General features: G+C 44.1%; 1 protein-coding gene across 3 annotated transcripts in view; it reads right to left on the bottom strand.

The window, feature by feature from the left end:
- The window catches only part of Trim24 (tripartite motif containing 24), a 96,623-nt gene that overhangs the window by 71,408 nt on the left and 1,575 nt on the right, over positions 1–23,640 (bottom strand). For 2 of the 3 annotated variants that reach the window (XM_090333379.1, XM_090333380.1), the window contains exon 1: positions 20,694–21,095. The exons of the other annotated variant lie outside the window; for it this stretch is intronic. In XM_090333379.1, the coding sequence (XP_090189505.1) occupies positions 20,694–21,051 (358 nt within the window). In that variant the 5' untranslated portion in view covers positions 21,052–21,095. Of the gene's footprint in view, positions 1–20,693; positions 21,096–23,640 lie in introns of those variants that run through there. 3 annotated transcript variants of the gene reach the window in all.

The following is a 23,640-nucleotide window of genomic DNA, read 5'->3' as shown; positions in this document are numbered from 1 at the left end:
AAACAAACAAACAAAACTTGATAAAACCAACAATTATACTGTGATGTTGCCAATTTAGTATTTTTTTTCAGGTTCACAAGTTCATTTACTTTCAGATTTAGATTTCACTTTTACATAAAAGTAAACATACGGATAGAAACTTAATGGATTTCTAGAAATGAGTTTGTGGGCCAAAAGATAAAAGACCACTGTGGCTCAAGTAGTTAAGAATGGTAGCCTTGAGCTGAAGAGCTCAGGAACAGCAACCAGGCCCAGAGTTCAAGCCCTACAACCAACAACAACAACTACAACAAGTAAAAAAGGCAGTGAATAAAAGGCAGAAAACAAAAGTAGTGGAGAAATTATCAAATGTATCTTCATTAGAAATACATGCTCAGGGCCAGGAGTTTGGCCTACTGGTAGAGTGCTTGCCTAGCATGCACAAAGACCCAGGTTTGATTCCTCAGTACCACATGCGTAGGGAAAAAAGCTGGAAGTAGTGCTATGGCTCAAGTGGTAGAGCTCTAGTCTTGAGAAAAGTCCAAGAACAGTGCTCAGGCCCTGAATTCAAGCCCCACAACTGGCAAAGAAAGAAAGAAAGAAGAGAGAGAGAGAGAGAGAGAGAGAGAGAGAGAGAGAGAGAGAGAGAGAGAAAGAAAGGAAAGAAAGAAAGAAAGAAAGAAAGAAAGAAAGAAAGAAAGAAAGAAAGAAAGAAAGAAAGAAATATATGGGGCTGGGAGTTTGGCCTAGTGGTAGAGTGCTTGCCTAGCATGCACAAGGACCCAGGTTCAATTCCTTGGTACCACATGCATAGAAAAAACCTGGAAGTGGTGCTGAGGCTCAAGTGGTAGAGCTCTAACCTTGAGAAAGTCCAAGGACAGTGCAAAGGACTGGCAAAAAAAAAAAAAAAAAAGAAAAAAAGAAAGAAATATATGCTATTCTAGGTTTTTTGTTTGTTTGTTTGTTTGTTTTTGTGGGTCATGGGGCTTGAACTAGGTCTGGGTGCTGTCCCTGAGCTCTCCAACTCAAGGCTACCACCCTACCTGATAACTTCGGCTCAAAGCTACAGCTCTACCCTAGAACCAAGCCCCATTCCCCATTTTCTAGAGGTTAATTGGAGATAAGAGTCTCAGGTTCTTTTGTGCCCCGGCTGGCTTTGAACCTTGATCCTCAGATCTCAGCCCCCAGAGTAACTAGGATTACAAGTGTGAGCCATCACGCCTGGCTGCTATTCTATTTCTTAAAGTCTAAAGTAAACTATATTGACAAATTTTTGGGCTGCTACCTGATGAGTAAGTTATCTTGGCAAGTTCTAATAGATATAATTTTTATAAGGCTTAAAATTAACATCATTTACCTGTGTAAAGCCATCTGCATTTGTATTTAGGGTACTACTATTTTCTTTAGAAAGATATATGTATTGATATAGAAACCCTAGAGTCCTGTGGTGATTGTGACTGGCTGTGAGGAGATAGGACTGGTATTCTTGGACTATGAATGATGCCCTGGTTGTGCTCAGGCTATATGAGTGTATGGTCTTCTGTAGTTATCTTGTAAAAAGACAGAAATCAATGCCTCAGGGTAATATTTACCTCAGCACTTTCTGATTTTATTTGCCCTGTAATGCCCAGATTTGTGGTCCCCAAAGACCACCGAGGAGCTGAATCTTTTACTGCAAGCTTGAGTCTGGGCTCACAACCATCACTGATGCAGGAGTCAGAATTGAGAGCAGGGTTTTTATAGCAAGGCACAAGCTGACCACGTGCACAGCATCCAATAAAATTGTAACATTTGCACCTGGTTTCTTGCCTTTGTTCTGCTATCAGGAATTTACCTCCCTCAGCTTGCTCCGGAATTTCCTGTGTTGCCTGGAATTTGGGCTCAGAGGGAGTTGCTGACATAGTGCCTTAACAGGGTGAGATCTAAACCTGAAATGGCTATATTTTGTTCAGGCTTCACAGCCCTAGAGACAATCTGAGCCTGTAATGTAGGGGGTAGCGGGCGGCTCCCAGTATTACTATCTGTAAGATTTACTCCTTGGTCCATGGAGAAATAAAGCATTATTTCACTGCATGGGCATTTCTTCATTCATTGCCCCTGTCAATCTGCTGGTTAGACATGGTGCCCATTTCTATAATCTGAATGTAACTGAGAATTACACTAGTAGAATTATTATTATGAAGGTAATACTTTAAAAGATTATTGTGCTAAGATCATCAGTGTTATAGATACAAATATGAAATCATATCACTTGTTTGGTTTCACAATTATTTCAAAAGTCTTGAAATATAGCTGATGGTGCCTCAATCCTGCAATTCTCAGTAAACTTAAACAGAAAAGGCTGAAGTGGTGCTGTGGCTAGTCTTGAGTAAAAGCAGCTCAGGCACAGTGCTGAGGCCCTGAGTTCAAGCCCCAATATTGGCAATAATATCACTGGTTCACTCTGTAATCTTAGTCTACTCAGGATTTAAAGCCCTCCCACGGAGGGCATGAGACTATTTCTAATTAACCACAAAAAAGCTGGGAGTAGAGCTATGGCTCTCACCTCAGAGACAGTTCTCTTGCTGAGTTCAAGCCCCAGAACTGGCATTAAGAAAGCAAAAGTCACCTCCCACATGCTCTTCTTCACTCTATCCCAAGTGCAAATCCGGTAGTCCTGTCTGTAATGTCCTCTCCAGAACTGTGAATTAAGGCTATCCAGTTAATAAACTACTGTGCTTCTCATCCATCCAAAGTTGGATACTTGTGTTCGGCCATCTTCATTAAATCCTCAGAAACATACAGCAAGTTTCATATTTAGTAGTACAATGCTGAAAGCTTTTCTTTTGAGATCAAGAACAAAACAAAGATGTCTACTATGGAGCTAGGACTATGGCTCAGTGGTAGAGTGCTTGCCTCGCATGCATGAAGTTCTGGGTTTGATTCCTCAGTACCACATAAGCAGAAAAAGCTAGAAGTGGTGCTGTGGCTCAAGTGGTAGAGTACTAGCCTTGAGCAAAAGCAGCTCAGGGACAGTGCTCAGGCCACGAGTTCAAGCTCCAGGACTGGAGTGGGAGTAGGAGGAAGATGTCTAGATAACAGCTTTGAGAAAGCTCAAGGACTGGCGAAAGGGGGTAGGGGGGAGAAAAAGAGAGCAAGGAAGGAAAGAACTCGTTACCTTACTTTACCTTACTGTAAACCCTCTGTATATCACTTTTACAATGAAATTTTAAAAATAAAACCTGGGGCAACTGCTTACCCAGTGTGCTTCCTGCTCTGACATTTGTACTTCTGTAGAAGTACAAAAAATGTCAGCCGAGTGCAGTGGCTCACACCTGTAATCCTACCCAGGAGGCTGAGATCTGAGGATCAAGGCTCAAAAGCCAGCCCAGGCAACACAAAGCCATGAGACTCTCCTGTCCAAGTAATCACTAGAAAACCGGAAGTGGGCTATGGCTCAAGAGTAGGGTGGTAGTCTGAAGAGCTCAGGGACAGCACCCAGGCCATAGTTCAAGCCCCATGACACCGCCCCCCCCAACAAAAAAAATAGCATTGTCAAGTAATTTCTGAATCTTAAGTCTCTTTCCACTGTGGCAGCTCAGATCTCAGGCATTTCCAATGTGTATATTCACCAGGAACAAGAATGTAAAATTAGAATATTACACATGTATGTAAATAATTTCTAGTAACAACAAAACCCACTATTTAAATACCTAAGAAAACTCCTAAGAGAAAATGTGTAAAATCCCTTTGGGAATTCAACTCAATGGTAGAGTGTTTGCCTAGACTTGTGTAACCTAGGTTCCATCCCCAGTACTTCAGCAACAACAAAAACCCCATGATGTATGAAACTCAACATTACAAATATATAAACTCTGCTGAAGTCAACTTGTCAATTTCTCATATTCCAAACCAATACCTGATTATGTTTGTGGAACTTATAAGGTAAATTTTGAGGTTTACCTAATTCAACAGTGAGATATGTCTCTGAAAACAGTGGTGATAATCAGGAAGCTTACATAATGTTTTATTTTATCAGTTTATCAAAACCTACTATAAAGCCAGGCATGGATGCCTCACACCTGTAATCGTCACTACTACAGGCTGAAATCGAAGAATCAAAGTACAAGGATAGCCTAGATAGGGGGAAAAAAAAAGCCTATTGAAACTCTTATCTCCAATTAACTACCAAAAAGCTGAAGGTGGACCTGTGGCTCTTTGGTAGAGTGCTAGCTAGCCTTGAAAGCTCAGGGACGGTGCTTAGGCCCTCGGTTTAAGTGCTACTGGCATGCACAAGTGCACACACATGCATACACACACATAGACACACACAAGAATCTGCTACAGCCAGGTCTGATAGGGTGGTTCAAGCCTATAATCCTAGATACTAAAGAGACTGAAATCTGAGTGTCAACCATTTTAAGCCTGCCTGGGCAGAATAGTTTGTTTATGAGACTATTTCCAATCAACCAGCAAAGGCCAGAAGAGGAAGTGTGGCCAGAGTGCACATGTACACATACATGCACACAGACAAGGAACATTTGGTAAAGCTAGCTAGCTTTGGCAGGAAAGTCCATGAGACTTATCTCCAATAAACAATTCAGGAAAAGCCAGAAGTGGTGTTATGTCTCAAGTAACAGAGTACTAGCCCTGAGCATAGACAGGGTCAGGGACAGAGGCCAGGGCTGAATTCAAGCACCCCAGGGGCGGGGGAAGTAAATTCTTTTCCATATGTTTAAACATTTCAGGTAATTTTTGAGTTTTGCACTTGCTTCTTCAGACACATCCTTTGAAATCTGAAGTCCTAGCTTTAATATTTCTCATGTCTACTGCAAGCTTCCATCCTGGGACTTTTGTATTCCTTTGCCCAACAACATTAAGACAATTAACTGTATGTGTTATGACACATGAAATCCAAAAGTTTCAAAATAATCACACTATTATAACCACTAGAGGCTATACAGAATAGCCATTAAGCAATATTTTTCTATGCTTGACATAGTTCACCAAGAATGCTGTATCAACATAGTTATTTAATATTAGTTAAAAAGATTTACATGTTTATGAAGTAATCTCACTAATATATAATGTGTTGGTTTTTCTTATGGAGGGATTGTTTTGATTTGGTTTTTGTCTAGTTATGAAGTACTTGCATAGTTCCAAAGTCAATATTGCACTACAAGTACATTACAGGGGTCTAATTTTCATCCCTAAGTCTTCTTTCTCTCTTCTCTTTTTTGGGTCATTTGTGGGGCCTGAACCACAGCATCACTTCTGGTGGTTTTCTGGTGGTTAATTAGAGATGAGAGTTTCATGGACTTTCTTCCCGGGCTGGCTTTGAATTTCAATCCTCTGATCTCAGCCTCCTGAGTAGCTAGGATTCTAGGTACCAGCACCCAGCTTTAAACTGAATTCTTACTTAATTTGGCTACTGTATCTTTGTCCACCTTCTTACTCTTTCTGATTCTTTGTTTTGTGGTTGCATGTTTTGTGGAGTGCAAAGTTGAATGGTCAACCCCAATTTTTTAATTCTCTGAATAGGGCAGTTAAGCCTGTATACTTATATAGTTCCATTCTGTCACAGAATACATAGGTTGTTTGTTTGTTTGTTTTTTTAACTCTCCAACACCTCTCTCCAGCTATTTGTTCTCATAATGATATTCCTAGTCCTCTGTTAAACAGTACCCAGTGATACCATTGTGACCAGTATAGGAGCCTATTAAACCATTTCTTCTTGGTTGTCTGAAATTGGTTTTGATAGCTTCCTGAGGAAGATTTGTGAATTGTTTTATTGTGCTGCTGAGTAACTGTATTAGAGCTATATTTTGTTTGTTTGTTTTGTCTATATGCTTTTGTTTTGGTGGTTGCAGACAACATGGTGTACAAACCACAAAACCACCCTTCTCTGTCCCTGGGCTTCATCTAACTAAGCCAAATCCCTAGCTGGCCACTGCCCACGTTGAGTTTTTATTCTGGAGAGAGAGAGAGAGAGAGAGAGGAGAGAGAGAGGGGAGAGAGAGGGGGGGGGGGAGAGAGAGAGAGAGAGAGAGAGAGAGAGAGAGAGAGAGAGAGGAGAGAGGGGGAGGGGGAGGGGGAGAGGGAGGGGGAGGGGGAGGGGGAGAGGGAGAGGGAGAGGGAGAGGGAGAGGGGGGGGAGCGCACACTCACGTGCACACATAAACACACATGTGTTGCAGTGTGTGTGTATTGGTATTGGGACATGAATCAAGGACCTGGGAACTGTCCCTTACCTTTTTTATACTGAAGACTGTCCTCACTTTATTACTTGAGTCATACCTCCACTTCTGGCTTTTTGCTCATTAGTTGGGTTTCATGGATTTTGGTGCTTTGGCTGGCTTTGAACAATGATCCTTAGGAACTCAACCTCTTACTAGCCAGGATGACAGGTGTGAGCCACCTATCAGCAGATGAGAATGTCTCTGCATATGCCAAAAGTCACTGACTTTCACATTTTAAATACATGCAGGTGAATGGATTATTTTTTTTTTTAAGAGAACTGCATTTGTTTCCAGAGACATGTTGACATGTTTTAGATCACAATATCTACAACTTATTCTCAAACTTTTAGGAAAAAACCCAAGTATACACAAAGAAGTAAATAAAATATGTCAAATCCAGTATCTGTGGAAAAGGCTATAAGAACAATATTCCTCAAAATGCTTAATGTGGTCTAATTTATGCTTAAAGATCATTTAGCTTGGTATAAAAATCTCAAGTCATCCTTTCTTCCTGCCGAAAGTCTTAAAATCTTTAGTTTACTGTCTTCAGGATTCAAATATTGACGTTGGAGAGGACTGGTAAGTCTGACCATTTTGTTAAGTAATCTACTCTTATATTTTTGTTTTGATGGCTTCCCAAAGTATTTTCGTTTTCTCTGAAGTCCCAGACGATATTTTGATAGTCCTGTTTCAATTCCTGTAAGCACCTGGTGTAATCTTCCTCTTTTTATTTTTATTTTTTTGTACCTTATCCTGGGGCATGAGTCACACCTCTATCTGACTTTCTGCTGAGTAACTGGAAATAGAGACTGTTGGATTTGTCTGCCTGGGCTGGCTTCAAACTTTGATCCTCAGATCTTAGCCTTCAAAGGTAACTAGGATTATAGGTGTAGGACCCTTTCCTTTTAAGTGTTTTAAAGCAGGGTCTCACTATGTAAGTCAGACTGGCCTGGAACTGATCTTAAACTCAAGAATCTCCTATCTCAGGTTCTTAAGGGTGGGACTGCAGGTATGTGATACCAGTCATATATGTTGTCTTTTCCTAGCACAGTGCTTTATTTTCAAGCTTATATTGTAGAAATGGGGTTCATTAGTTCTCTACTTTAAAGCCTATATACATAGAGATCTTCATTTCTTAAGGTCTACTTTTCAGAATACCCCCCATCTTTTTTCTTTCTGTGTAATACTTGAAGGGTAAAAGACTACATAGAACACCTCCTACAATTCATATTAAAAGTTATTTACTTATGACAGTGTAGTATGCAGGGGATAGAAATACATTAAGATAACTAGGTAACTTTCCTACATTTAGAATTCCAGAGCTCTCTCATGTTATCATAGGCATTCAAATCAGTGTACCTCAGTATAACCACTTCTCTAATGTTTTGAGATGCCTTTCAACTGTCCTTTCCAGTGTGTATCTGAGGCTTGAACCCAAGGCATGGGTGTAGTCCTTAAGCTCTTTTGCTCAAGGCCAACACTTTTGAGCCACAGTGCCACTTCCAGTTTTCCTGCTTGGGTTAGCTTCAAACAACGATCCTCAGATCTCAGCTTCCTTGGTAACTGAGATAAGAGGTGTGAGCCACCAGCACCTGCAGTCTTTTTATTAGCAAATTCCTACTCTGGTCTACTTGTGTTCATCTGCAGGAGTCTATTCTCAGTGTGGGGCTCTGTTCTTTCACAGACTACTTCAAGAACCCCAAGGACCAGCTGTTTGAGTTGCCTCAGACTATCCTATTCTTCTTAATATATATGCAGAAACCTGTACCTCTATGGAACGTGGCTTGTTTCAACTATGGCTGAGAGAACTGTTATTGCTGGTCAACTCTATTCTCAGGAGAAATTTACCTATTTGGGTTGTTGGCTATATCTACTAGAATATTTGATTCTAGATGTCCCTTTGAAGCTGGGCAGAGGATTACACACCTGTAATCCCAGCACTTGGGAGGCAGAGGAAGTATGAACGTTCTGGGTTACATAGTGAGTTGTAAACAAGCTGAGCTTCTTAATGAAATTCTAAAAACAAAACAAAAACAACCAAAAATAACATAAGCCAGACACAGTGACTCACATGTAATCCTAGCTACTCAAGAGGACTGAGATCTGAGGATCACAGTTTGAAACCTTGAGATTCATATCTCCAATTAATTATAAAAGATGCTGAAACGCCTTGCACAAAAATATTCAGGGATAACACCCAGACACTAAGTTGAAGCCCCAGGAACCTCATCAAAATAAACTGGGCAAAAACAAACAAACAAACAAACTGGGCAAAAATTGCTCAGTGGCCAAGAAGTCATTGGATTCCTGGAGTCTCATTGTTCTGGTCTATATGGATGTGTGTTTCTTCCTGTCCTCCATCTTACAGACCTTACTCATTTGTTGTGCCATTTGTTAGGTGATTTAATTTGCTTTTACTAATCTTTTTTGTTTGTTTTGTTTTTGCCAGTGTCATGCTTCTACAAGGTCACACTCCAGGCCCTAATTTAATTTTTTATTGTTATTATTAAGGAGATTTACAAAGGGGACACAGCTACATGAGTTGGGTAAAATGCTTGCCTAGCATCCATGAAGCCCTGGGCTCAATTCCTCAGTTCTACATACACAGAAAAGCTGGAAGTGGTGCTATGGCTCAAGTGGTAGAGTGCAGCCTTGAGAAAGCCCAAGGACAGTGGCAGGCCCTGAGTTCAAGTCCCAGAACTAGCAAAAATTAATTAATTAAATTTAAAAGACAGAGAAGTCCCCTTGGCTTGTTCCCACATAATTATCACTGTAATTTTTTACAGTAATCTCTTATTTGACCTTGTAGAAGCACGACACTGAGAAGCACTGCTGATTCTGTATGTACTTTCTCTTGCTGGCTTCCAGGACATTTTCCTGGTTTTTTTTCCAACTTGCTGTTCTCAGTCTTCTCTATAGTTCTTCCTAGTCTAGCTACCATTATCTTAGATTTTCTTCCCTCATTATTTACCAGAAGAGAAAAAAACCAGGAGACAAAGAAAAAAAAAGAAATGGTAGGAAAAAGCACCAAAAGCTATGAAAATGTGGGCAAGAAAGATTAGTAAAAGGGCTGGGAATGTGGCTTGGTGGTTGAGTGCTTGCCTAGCATGCATTAAGTCCTGGGTTCAATTCCTCAGTACCACATACCCAGAAAAAGCTGAAAGTGGTGCTGTGGCTCAAGTGGTAGAGTGCCAGCCTTGAGCAAAAGAAGTGAGCTTCAGAGACAGTGCCCATGCCCTGAGTTCAAGCCTCAAAACTGGCAAAAACAAAACAAACAAAAAAGATTAGTAAAAGCAAATTAAATCACCTAACAAATGGCACAACAAATGAGTAAGCTCTGTGGAATGGAGGACAGGAAGAAACACACATCCATATAGACCAGAACAATGAGACTCCAGGAATCCAATGACTTCTTGGCCATGCTCCCTTCATATTTAAAGCAGTTAAGGGACATTACTACATCCATAATCGTAGTGAAATGATTTTCGGTCACTAAAGACTTATTTTCAGACAGGCCTCTCTGTATAGCCTGGCTAGCCATGTATTCTCAGCCTCCTAAGTACATGGAGTGTGGTCTGAAAACATTTGTTTTCAAACTTTGTTGTCCCATAGCAGTATCTATGAACTCTATTAGACGAGACCAGGAAGAAGTTCTTTGAAATATAGGGGTAGTTTTACAACTTTAAAGAAGATCTGAGCACACCAGCAAAAGGGCTAGGGTTCCATCTTCATACTCCATCCCCGCCCCACCCCCCAAAAAAGGAGAGTGTAGTATTTGGGGAAAAAAAGTTGAATCAATTCAACTGATAGTTGTGTACCATTTAAAACACATGCCCTCCTAGATATATTGTTCTTAATATGGATCCAAACTACAGTATCAGTACACTTGGTATAAAATACATTACTCAAGGAATAAAATCAAGGTGAAATAAATTATATTTAAATGTCATGTTAATCATGAGAGCCTTTCACTATTGCCAACTAATGGCATGGTTCACAATATAAGACATCAATCAATTTCAGAGTCTTCTGGTTAATTTGGAAACTTTTAAGACATTTTTTGCTTAGATTGGTTGAGATAATCAGTACTATTAAGCCTCACAGCAAGGCTCGTAAGACCCTATGAAGTGCCAGCTCTGCCACTTCAATGCTATCGTGCTTACAGATGAGTATCATCTTTGTCATAGCTGAAAATGACATTTCAAAGATTCAAATAATTCAAGGCGGGCAGGAAAAAAATCACAATTCCATCACGCTATCATCTCACACATCTGATAAAAAATGAAACACAAAATGAGATAGCAAAGGTTATAGCGTTCTAGAGAGAGCATAATTTGTGTCAGCTAATTACATGTTCTGGTTTCAGGAATGCCAAGAACCTATCTACTACACACAACTGGGAAGTCATATAATATGAGTACGTACTGGGCTAGGGACAAAGCTCAATGGTGGAACACAAGCACAAGGTCCTGAGTTCAATCCCCAGCAAAACAACAATAAAACAAAAAACAACCCCCCCCCCACACACACAACATACAGAGGAGGGAGGGAGAGTGTAAGGAGAGAAGAAGCAGAAAGAGGCAGAGGGGGAGGGAGAGGGAGGAGAGGAAAGAGGAAGAGAGAGGAGAGGGGGGAGAGGAAGAAAGAGGGAGAGAAAGGAAGAGGGAGGAGAGGAGGGAGGGAAAAGGAGGAAGGAGGAGGAGGGAGGGGAAGGGAGAGAGAAGGAAGGAGGGGAAGGGAGAGAGAGAGGGAGAGGGAGGGAGAAGGAGAGAGAGGGAGGGAGAGGGAGGGAGGGGGAGGGAGGGAGAGGGAAGGGGAGAAAGAAGAGAGAGGAGGGGGAGGGAGGGAGAGGAAGGAAGAGGGGGGAGGAAGGGAGAGGAAGGAGGGGAAAGGAGCGAGGGGGAGGGAGAAGGAGGGGAATGAAGAGGGGGGGGAGGAGAGGGAAAGGAAGGAGAGGAGGGGAGAGGAGGGAGGAGGGAGGAGGGGAGAGGAGGGGAGAGGAAGGGAGAGGGAAGGAGGGAGAGGGGAATGATGAGGGAGGAGAGGAGGGAGGGGAGAGAGGGAAGGAGAGAAGGGGAGGAAAAGAGTGAAGGAAGGAGGGAGAGAGGGAGGGAGGAGGAAGGAGAGGGAGGGAGAGAAGGAGGGAAGAAAGGAGTTGGAGGAGAGAGAGAAGCAGTTCTGATTTCTATAGACCCAGACTTCTACACTATCCCAAATTGACAGGAAAGCAAAGCATCAACAGCCTTGAGTACAGACTTGTGAAGAGCCAGATCTCTGTGACATTCCTGGAGGTAGAATTTAGGATCACTTCTTTGGTTATTGTTTTTTTTCTTCTTCTTTTTTGCCAGTCATGGGGCTTGACCTCAGGGCCTGAGCACTGTCTTTGGACTTTTTTTTTTCAAGGCTGGGGCTCTACCACTTGAACCACAGCACCATTTCCAGCTTTTTTTCTATGTAGGTGGTACTGAGGAATCAAACTCAGATCTTTGTGCACGCTAGGCAAGCACTCTACCACTAAGCCAAACTCCTGGCCCTGGTTATTGGTTTGAGGCATGATCTCACTGCACAATCCAGACTGGTATGGATCTTACGATCAAACCTTCCTGCCTCAGCCTCCAGAGTGCTAGAATTATAGTCGTGCACTGCCACATTCGAGGAAGGTCAGGTTTTCTGGCTGCTGGACCTGTGATGTACATCTACAATGAATGGATCTGACAGGTCATTGGCACCAGGGTGTTTTGAATGCAGCCTCCGTAGGAAACTTCCCTGTGAACAGAGATGAAGGTCTGGTAATGGCCTACGCTAACCTTCAATTTTTTTGATAGCCATCTTGTTTAAAAATAGGTATTAATGTCCATAGCCTACTTATCCAAGCACACATACATTATTATAATTGGAGGGTTTGGGAAACAATGGGGTTTGCAGTAAAGAAATCCCCTGATGACAGGGACAACTGTAAACGAGGCCCTTCTTTCCAACCTACACAACACTACATGTGGGTTTCCCTCAAGAGATGTAAAATGGAGCCCTTTGGCATGCTTTTCCTGTGAGCCTAACAACGCCATCATTTGGTAATACTAGACATCATATCCTAGGCTTCTACCACTGGGCTACCAATTCCAGAACTACATACTTTAAACACTCCCTTCTATAGGTCCTACAGATAAGGTAGAAGAAAAAAAGAGACAAGTTGTAAAACACAGAAAGAAGTCCAACTACCTCCCTTATTGTCTGCCGAGAAAATACTAAGAAGAAGCTGAGTGAGGTGGCTCATTCCTGTAATCCTCACTACTCAGGAGGCTGGGATCTGAGGATCAAGGTTCAAAGCCAAAGCCAGTGCCCACACTAAAGACCATGAGACTCTTATCTCCAATTAACCACTAGAAAACCAAAAGTGGCACTGTAGCTCAAGGGGTAAAGTGCTAGCCTTAAGCTGAAGAGCTCAGAGACAGCACCTAGGCCTCGAGTTCAAGACCCATGACACCCCTCCTTCCAAAAAAATCCTTAAACTTCGGTTCTTCAAGAGATGAATCAAAGATTAGGTTGAGGCTCGAGTGGTGGAGCACCTACTCAGAAAGCAGAAGACACTTGCCAGGTGCTGGTGGCTCATGCCTGTGATCTTAGCTACTTTGGAGGCTGAGATCTGAGGACTGTGATTTGAAGCCAGCCCCAGTAATGAACACCATTCAACTCTTATCTCCAAAAAAACTACTCAAAAAAGCTGTAGTACTGTGGCTCGAGTGGTAAAATGCTCACCTTGAGCAAAGAAGCTCAGAGATAGCACCCAGGCCCAGACTTCAAGCCCTGGGATCAGACAAAAACAAAAAAACAAAAACAAAAAAACAGCAGTAGACACAGGATGGGGAGAATTAATAATAATGATGAATGGGATGACATTCATCAGATGCACTGCACTTACAAACTGATTTGTTGAATGGTAGTAACTCCTTTGTACAACTACTAAAAATAAACATGCAATTTTTAAGACAGCACCTGAGTTGAAGGATAAAGTCAGAAAATTTAAATATCTAATTTTTTCAAGAAAGACAAGCTACTTAATTTTTAAATGTATGGAAAACTTTCTACCAAAAAAGATATAAGAAATGACAACTAAGCACAGAAACGTGCATTCATCATTATCTATCAGCAAAATGAAAATTTAAACTAGTAGATATCCTTTTATATCTATTCAAATAGCCAAAGCTAATGAAGACTAAAACTACCCAAACTGGCAAAGGTGTGAACCCCCTCTGAAGGGAACTGAGTGAGAGAAGGGAGAACCCTACACTAAACATTTTTATTATACAGCCTTGAAATTCTAAGTATTTGTCCAAGGAAACGAGAACAGCCACACCCAGACTTGTCTAGACTCTTAATATATGCAATCCTACATATATACACGCCTAAGACTAAGTTCATTCATTAGAGATAGTCAGAGATTAAGAAATAGAGCAATTACAAAAAATATACTAAGAGAATGACCTCTAAAAACATCTTAGGGTACAGTTCTTGCCCTCTGTTGATGTTAAGATGGTAAAAGGCCTACATGACAAGATGAGGCAAGATGAATGATTTAAGCATGATGCAAGGTAAAGCTACCACTCAGGGTGACCTAAACACAAGCACTGCATACTAGGACAGCAAATGTAAATGAAGGCAACCATGTTTATGGGCACGCAGCATACTCAGCATGGATATGTGGGCAAAAGGATGATTCATACCCTAAATATGATAGAGTGACATTTCACCTCACTACTCAAAAGAGCATCCAATTTAAAACCAATTATTTCTGGGATTTTCCATATTAATATTTTCAGACTGTGGTTGACCTTAGATGGTAACAGAAAGCTCAGGAAGTAAAACTGAAGGTTAAGAGTGGGAGTCTCCTGCCGAGTCCTATCAACAGGCAAATACAAATTTTACATAGAAATGCCAAGTACAGACCAATTTTCAACACTATTGATCTTTTACTGTTTCTTTTACCTACAAAGTGATTTATAGTATTTAGCTAAGAATCAAAAGAAACCAGCTAAGGAAACAGTAACATGTATTGTCAACTACTAGGTTTAGAGTTTAGAACTGGTGGCTCATATCCATAAACCTAGCTTTTCAAGAGGCTGAGGTATGAAGATTTGAAGCTAGCACATCAGGAGACTTTTTCTAATTATCGGATAAAGAGATAAAGATGGGGGTGTGGTTCAAGTGATGAGTGACAGCCCTGAATAGAATAAGCCTGGTAAGAGCATGAGACCCTGAATTCAAGCCCCAGTAATGGGTGCCAGTATGCACAGACACCTGACCACACCCACCTCTCCCCCCCAGAGATGTATGGCTCAGTGGAAAAAGGCTTGCCTTGAGTTCCATTCCCACCACTGCAAAAAATAATTACCTTTAAGAACTGAAGCATTCTTATTATTTTTTCATGACAAATAATGTGACCCCCCCTTTCAAAAGTAGTAGTTGTTGGTGGTGATCATAGGGCTTGAACTCTGGGCCTGGGTGTTGTCCCTGAGCTCTTCAGCTCCAGTTGAGCCACAGTGCCATTTCTGGTTTTCTGGTGGTTAACTGGAGATACGAGTCTCACAGACTTTAGTGCCCAGGCTGGCTTGGAACTTCAATCCTCAGATCTCAGCCTCCTGAGAAGCTAGAATTATAGGAATGAGCCACAGAAGCTGGGCCTTAGAAAGTAGTTGGGAGTTTGCTACTTTGTCTAATGTTACCACCACAAAATACAAATATTGTATTTTATAACATTTCCCCATAATGAGTTTTCCTTGCTTTTTTCCCTAACATAGAGCTGCATGCCAAGGAAATGACAGTCAAGACTGAGGTAGATTGACTGTGGTCAATTCCTGCTCACTCCTCCAACATCAAGATTAGAAAAGGAAGTTCATTCAGACCAAGGTTTTAGACACTTGTTCTCAGTGGGTGGTTGGTGGCAAATCTCTATCCTGGTATTTATAAATTGTACTTTTTCCTCTGTGGCTGATAGCTTTATTTTTAAGTTGAAACACATTGGCCTAAGAAAAAAAAAAGTATTAGGATTTACTGCTTCTGTGAACTAGGATTCTTTTTTTTCTTTGCCAGTTGTGGGGCTTGAACTCAGGGCCTGAGCATTACCCTTGGACTTATCTCAAGGCTAGAGCTCTACCCTTGTGCCACAGCACCACTTCCAGCTTTTTTCTATGTATGTGGTGCCAAGGAATCGAACCCAGGTCTTCATGCATGCTAGGCAAGCACTCTACCACTAGGTCAAACTCCTGGCACCTGAACTAGGATTCTTAAAAGGCGGAGGGGGGAGGTTATCAAAGAATGTTTTACAGGCTGGGAATGTGGCTTAGTGGTAGAGTGCTTACCATCTAGCATGAATAAAACCCTCGGTTCCATCCTTCAGTACCACACAAACAGAAGAAGCCAGAGCAGTGCTGTGGCTCAAGTGGTAGTGTGCTAGCCTTGAGCAAAAAAAAGCTCAGGGATGGTGCCTGGGACCTGAGTGCAAGCCCCAGGACTGACTGGCTGGCTGGCACACACACTCAATTTGCAGAAAGAGAAACTAGATTGACAGTGTTGGGTACTGATATCCTATATCTTGACCTTGGTCTTAATAGTATTCCAAATGTATGAGCTGCTGGATGGTGGCTCACACACATAATCTTAGCTACTCAGAAGGCTGAGACCAAAGACCCTCAGGTTGAAGATGGCATAGGCAGAAAGTCCATGAAAGCGTCAGATTAGTTAAATCTGGCTTTCTGAAGGAATACATCTAAATAAAGTACCTACCCAGGCAACTTCTTAAAAGCATTTTTTTTTCTTGGTCAGCCATGGGGCTTGAACTCTGGGCCTGAATGCTGTCTTTGAACTCCAGCTCAAGGCTAGCGTTCTAACACTTGAGCCACAGCATCACTTCCGGTTTTCTAGTGGTTAACTGGAGATAAGTGCCAGGGCTGGCTCTGAACCACGATCCTCAGATCTCTCAGCCTCCTGAGTAGCTAGGATTACAGGCCTGAGTCACTGGTGCCTGGCTACTGTTTTGTTTTTGAAGACAGTATTGGGGTTTGAACTCAGGTCCTCACATGTGCTATGCTGGCATTCTACCACTGCAGCCTGGCTTTCTGATAAGTTATTTTCTGGATAGAATCTAACCAACTTCTCTTCTCTACTGGCCAAGCTAGCCTTGAACAACGGTCTTCCAGATTTCAGCCTCTAAGTACTAAGATTAGATATAAACCACGAAATCCTTGTTTCTAAATAAATAAAACTGTTGGCTGGGATCACAGTAGCTCAGTGGTGGTGCACTTTGATCTGTAAGACCCAGAATTTGATCCCCAGCACCAAAGCAAACAAGAAAGCAAACCTGGTTTGTTTGGCTTACAATATATCTATATATATCTCCCTGAGAATCTTACATGAACTTTGCTGGAATTAAGTAAAGTTTTGCCCCTTTGTTCATTTTCCCTATTTCCTTCCCTTCCCTATTTCTTTCCCTCAGATTGACAGGAGCTCAACACAATTCTCAATTACCTGCTTGTCCCATGTAAGGAATGACCCATGATGCCTAGGCATCACCTTTCATTAGAAGAAAGGTGATGACCAAGCAAGTCCTATTCTCTTTCCTTTCCCTCCCTCCTTTATTCTTTCCTCTTTTTTTTTCTTTTTTCTTTTGGGGGGGTGGGGGAAGAGCAGTCCTGAAGCTTGAAGTGAGGCCCTGGGCACTGTCCTCGAATACTTTTTGTTTTAAGCTAGCACTCTGCCATGCAACCACAGCTCCACTTCTGGCTTTTTCTGTGTATGTGGTACCAAGGAGTTGAACCCAGGGCTTTGTGCACGCTAGGCAAGCACTCTACCATTAGGCACATCTCTGGTCCCCTCTCTTTTTATTTTTTTAAATTTTTTATGGTCAGGGTAATATATAGAGGGGTTACAGTTACCAATGTAACTGTAGTAGGTAGTAGGTGCATTACTTCTCACATATTGATAGCCCTGCTCATGTTTTTGTCCCCATTTCCCTGCCCCCACCCCCTCCCAATCATCTTGTTTCCCCCCCCATCCCTTTCCTATTTCAAATAAACAAACATATATACAATATACCAGGTAACAAAGTCAGATACAGTAACAATAGGCTATTAACAAAAGGACAAAAAAAAGAAGAGAAATAACATAGTACATTAAGGACAACAATCACACAAGATAAAGCTCTTGTTTCCATATCCTGGAGATCCTTTCATTTAGTCTCATCCTATATGACCTTATGTACCTAGGTTTTGAGCTATCGTAATCCTCTGCTAGGTGAATCCTAGATGTGTACTAATTATTACAAATGAGGCAAACCACTGAGCACTATGTTCCTTTGGGTCTGGCTTACTTCACTTAATGTGATTTTTTTTTCCAAGTCTTTCCTTACAAATGGGGCAATGCCATTCTTTCTGCATAGAATTCCATTGTGGATCAGGACCACATCTTCCTGATCCAGTCATCTACTGAGGGGCATCGGGGTTGGGTTCCATGTCTTCACCTCGCTCCTTCTGACAAGGTCTTATTGTATATAGCTGGCTGGTCTTGACCCACAAGATCCTTGGGCTTCTCCCTCCCAACAACAGAAAGACAAAAAATTGGAAATTACAAAAATGTCTGAAATTTCAAATGTCTCAAAAGTGAGCCTAAGAGCTGGATGCCAGTGGTGCACACCTGTAATCTTAGCTACTCAAGGAGCTGAGATCTGCAGAGCTAAGGTTTGTGCCAACGTGGGCAGAAACGTCTGCTACATTCTACCTCCAAATTAATCAGCAAAATGCTGGTTTTGAGGCGTGGCTCAAGTGGTAGAGTGTAAGATCTTGTGCTGAGTACCAGCACAAGACAATGAGGAAGGAAGGGAGAGGGGGGAGGGTGAGAAGAGAGGGAAAAGAAAGCAACCTTTCAAGAATTAGAGACAATAGCCAAATACTTAGAGCAACAGTATAAATCAAAGTAGCAACATTTTTCCCCCAGAGTCTCAGTTCCCCAGAACAAGATGAAAAGGGCTATTTGACACCTGTAATAGATGGTTATAAGAAAGGAACCCCAAATGTAGTCTTCTATACTAGGCAAGAAATTTATTCTTTGGTTTTGGAAGATATTATCTACTATACTGGACAATACACATTCTATCATTTGCTGTAATGGAAGATGCTATCCTTTCTAATGTGTTCTTCATACATCATCAAAAAAAAAAAAAAGCAGTTAGTACCTTAGTGGATAGAGTGCAGAAGCATGAGACTTATGATACAAGTAGGAGAAACTTGGTTGAATGACTCCTATGATGGTAGGGTGGTCTGCAGAGGGGAAACTGTTGGGTGCCAGTGGCTTACACCTTAATCCTAGTTACTAAGGAGGCTAAGATCTGAGGACTGCAGTTTGAAGTCAGCCTAGAAAGCAATGTTGGTGAGATACTTACCTCCAATAAATTACACATTCATACACACATGAAAATGGGGCTGTGGCTCAAATGGTAGATCACTAGCCTTGGGCAAAAGCTCAGCACAGTGGCCAGGCCCTAAGTTGAAGCTTTAGGACTGGCACAATTGCGTGTGCACGCACATGCATGCACAAACACACACACACACACACACACACACACACACACACACACACACACACGCATGCATGCCAGAATTCAAGCCCCAGAACTGTCCCATTACAAACAAAAGAAACAACAAAAACACCCAAGACCAAGTGTTGAATTAAGCTGGGCATCATTATGAATTAAGCCACATTTGTAATTTCAGCCACTTGAAAGAGATCAATAAGGTTGCAGTTTAAGGCCAGACTACTCAAAAAGTTAGCAAGGCAGGGATGGGAGGGGAAAACTGGGAGAAAGCAAAGGAATGGAAAAAAATCACCCATAAAGAAATGTACTCATTACCTGACTTACAAAATGGTAACTAACCCCTCTGTACAACACCTTAATGACAGGAAATTTAATAAAAAAAAACAAAACATGGCCTATTCAAACCATTAAATTCATACATCGTTTGACGTAATATAGTCAGTTAGCATATTATCTCAAATAACAAGCCTCTTAAAATGTTAAAAATGATTTTCACATTTGGTGGTCCAAAAACCTCTTATCTACAATTAACTACCAAAACGATGGAAGTGCAACTGTGGCTGAAGTGCTGGAGTACTAAACTTGAGCACAAAAGCCCAGGCCTTGAGGTCAAGCCCCAGTAATCTGATATGTTGGAATGAAACCCCTCTGTATAACTACTTTAAAAAGAAGAAGAAATGAAAAAAGATTCCCAGGCGGGGGTGGGGAATGAGGGGGGGTGGAGGCCCACACCTTTAGTCCTAGCTCTTCCAGTTTTGAGGCGAACAACTCTTTCTCAAAAACATGAGGACGGCTACCCGGGGCTACACAGTAGAGTCCGGATTTCCAAAAGAACAACAACAAATAAATAAATAATAAATAAATAAAAAAACAATGATTTGCCTTTCTCATTTACTTCTCACTTAGTTTAAAGGCCACGCTCCAGCATTTGCATTTTTAAAACCTGAAAAAAAAAACTCACGTGCTTTTTCTCCTAGAAACAATTAGAATACTTTTAACTTTAAATGCTTGAAACCTGTTACCGTTAGCAATGAGAACCTGTCAGGAAGTCTCATTATCCAGTAATAAACACCGCACACGCAAAAACAACAGGAACTTCCAACCAATTACCTACAAATCCAACCGATCACTTTGTCTCCATCCAAGTAAAACCTGGGAAAGAAGCAGACACAGACACACAGACACAGACACACAAACACCAGCGCCGGGTTCCTTTGTCCACAGCAGCGGAGGGGAAAAGAGAGGACTGGAAACTCATTAAGCAGAAAGGAACCAAAACATCCGAGACAGGAAACCAGACGGCATCCAATCTGCAACCGATCATCAAAGAAAGTCCCCCATCACTTAACCCCCGCTCCCCCCTCCCCCTCCGCCCCGCTCCGCTCCCCCCAGCTCGAGTAACGCAGGTAGAGAGACATGCGAGATGATTAGGATCATATGGATCCGGACAAAGCTTTGCGGAAAGGAGGCAGCGGTTAACTGGATGCAGTCGGCGAAGACACCCCCCCCCCGCGGGACACGCGACGACCACAGCCTGGACACTCCGTCGGGGCTGTGGCCCGAGTGCGGGGCGCCCGGGCCGCTCCGGCCCGGGAGAGAACGCCGGGCAGCGGCGCATCCCGGTGCCCCCAACAGCACCCAGGGAAGTTGCTGCGCGCGCGCGCGCGCGGCGGAGCGCGCGGGGCCCTCCAGGTCACCCGCCGCCACCCGCCGCCTGCAGACCGACCCTCCTCCCGCCGCTCCTCCCGGCCCGCCCCTCTCCTCCCCTCCCCCGCCGCGTACCCCGGGCGCCGGCGACGTGACAGCGGGTCGCGCCGCACAAGGGCGCTCGCCGCCTCCCGGGCGCCTCCGGGGCTTCCCCGCTCCTGCCCCGCCTTCCCATCCTCTCTCCGGCCGCCCGCCATCGGTTCTCACCTTGGGTGGCGAACGGAGTGGAGCCGCTGACCGGCGAGCCGGGGCCCGGCAGGGGCGGCGGGGTCTCGGCCGAGCCCAGCATGGGCACCGGCAGCATGAGGTAGCGCTGGGGCGCAGGCAGGCAGCGCTGGCAGAACGAGTGCAGGCAGGGCAGCAGCTTGGGCGCCCGGCTCTGGATGTTCTGGTGACACACGGCGCAAGTGTCCAACAGGTTGAGCGGGGCCGCCTCACCGCCGCGCTCCGAGTCCGGGCCCTGCCGGCTCTCGGCCTCGTTTTCCCCGGTCGGGGCCGCCGAGGGCCCCCCGGCGGCCGCCGCCGGAGCCGCGGCCGCCGCTGCCTTCTCCACAGCCACCTCCATTGTCCTGCCCCGCCGCCGCCGGGGAAGGGGGGAGCGCGGTCCCCGCCCGCCGCCGCCGCCGCCGCCGCCGCCCCCGACGACCTCCTCCTCCCAGGCCGCTCGCTGGACCCGCGGAGAGGAGGAAGCCGCCAGAGGCCCCGGAGATCCGCCTCCCTAGTGGCGCAGCCGGAAGAAGGGAGAATCTGTCAGCCGGGACCGTTCCCGGCACCGCGGAGGCTGCGCCGGGTCGGCTTCGCCAACCGCTGCGGCGCGCGTCGAATCCGCCCAGCCCGCCCGCGCCTCGCAGCCTTTCTCTGCGGCCCCCCGACCCACCGCAGGCTCCGCCCCCGCCTCGCTCTCCCAGCAACCGAGGCGTCAGCCCGGAGCGCGCCGACCAATGGGAGCCGCGCCTGGGGAAGGGGCGGGGCCTGCCGAAGCCCGCGGCGTTCCGAAGCGCCGGCGGGTGGCTGGGAGAAGGGGCGGAGCCGGCCTGGCACCGCCCACCCCGGATGCCGAGACCCGCGGCCTCTGACTGGTTCTGTGAGTGTGTGTGTGTGTGTGTGTGTGTGTGTGTGTGTGAGTGAGTGTGTGTGAGTGAGTGCGGGGGTTTAGGGGTGCGTAGCGCGTGTGTATGTGCGTACCATGTGCATGTGCGTGTATGTGGAGCGCGTGTGTAGCTCCTTCAAGAGGAAGGGTTCATTTGTGAACCAGTCGGCACGCCGCGTTGGCTCCTCCCACGGGGCGGGGCCCCCGCCTGGTCTACTCCACGCCGTTAATTAAAGTGACTGCCTGGAAAACTCGGGTGTTTCTACTGGAGCTGGGAGGAAACGGGATCCGGGGAGACGGGGACGGGGCGGGGGCGCTGAGGAGGTCGGAGTGGGGGCAGCGAGGCGCCAAGAAGGGATCAAAAAAACATAGCGTGCGACAGAGATGTTGGAGAAGCAGCATGGATTTTGAAGCCTGGGCTTATTCATCACCAGGATGAATGAATGGGTGTAAAGAAGGAGGAGGGAAGGTTCGTCTTAGGCATTTCCTTAATGGAAAGAAGTTCAGTTTTAAAGTCAATATTTGGATTTGTCAACGGATAAAAGTAGCTCCTTTTCCAAGGAATGTATAGTGACAAACGTCTTTCCTTTGTCACTGTGACATCATAAAAAGACCTCTAAGAATAACCTCGATACTGCTGTCCAAGCGATTCATACCTTTGTTTACGTTTTTCCATTTCCCTGATAACAGGAATCATACACATCTTGAATCAGACACTGGCAGGGCAGTTTGGGGAGAAGCTTCCGAAGCAGAACCAGGGAGCTGGGCACTGGTGGCTCAGGTCTGTAGTCCTAGCTACTCAAGAGACTGAGAGCTGAGACTCTTGGGTTCAAAGCAGAACAGTCCAAAAGATTCTAGTCTCCAATTAACCAGAAAGTGACACTGTAGCTCAAAGTGGTAGAGCACTAGTGCCTTGAGGAAAAGAGCTCGGCACCCAGGTGGTGAATTCAGGCCCTAAGACAAGAAAGGGAAAGTACAAGTGCAGTGTTACCAGACCTAAATTCTAAGTAGGATCAGGTCAGAAAAGGCTTTGATAAAACAAGCAAAGCCAGCTATGTGGCTTATACCTATCATCCTAAATATTCCTGAGGCTAAGATCTGAGAATCATGGCTCAATACCAGCCCAGGCAAGACAAATCTGTGTGGTTCTAATTAGTTACCAAAAAGTCAGAGGAACTAACCTTGAGGAGCTGTGCTCAGGCCCTGACTTCAAGCAGTGGTTTGGGCATTGGTCACTCACCCCTGTAAATCCTAGCTACTCAGAAGGCTGGTTGCTGAGGATCACAGTTCCAGGCAAACCTAGCCAGAAAAGTTCCTTGAGACCTTATCACCAATTAACTAGCAATAACCAGAAGTGGAGCTGTGGCTGAAGTGGTAGAATGCGTCTTGAATGAAAAAAAATAAGGCCCCAAGTTCAAGACCCAGTACCAGCAAACACATGCTGCACACATAAAAAGATGACACTGATTATGAGAAACCATTACTGAACCAAATATTCTAACACAACTCAGCATAAAACATGAGAACTTCAAAATCTGTGTTTTTAAAAGATATTTGATTTAATTATCTTGGGAATGATTAAGTTGAAATGAGATCTTGAAGTGAAGCCATCATGAAGAATACATTCTTTTTCTATACTCATGAGACCTCTGAGATCAAATATGTGGGTTTTCCACTCCATGGGATTCTCCACTGATGTCCAATAATTCAGTTCTGGGATTGAATACCAGGTTCCCTTAGTGTCTCACTTCCAAGTCAGAGAGTCCTAAAACCTGCATACTCCATCAGATGTGAATCATGAAGTTCAACCCATTGTCACATCTGGCCAGCTTGGTTTCAAACCAGGGGCTCCCACAGTCCTCAAATGCAACTATTTGCCAGAGTAGAACTCACAAGTCAGGAAAACATTTTACACTTGCTGATTTATTACAAAGGACAAATCCGAGTAACAGCCAAATGGAATAGGGCAAGATGTGGGAGTGGTACACAAAGATGAGGGATGGGGGAGGGGAAGGGGTACCAATTTCTTAGTGCCCGAATGTGTTCCTTAACCTGGAAACAGAT

This window comes from Megascapheus bottae, chromosome 5 (genome assembly GCF_031878675.1).
Source record: "Megascapheus bottae isolate mThoBot1 chromosome 5, mThoBot2.hap1, whole genome shotgun sequence".
NCBI lineage: Eukaryota > Metazoa > Chordata > Mammalia > Rodentia > Geomyidae > Megascapheus > Megascapheus bottae.
This window is presented reverse-complemented; position numbering and strand designations above follow the sequence as displayed.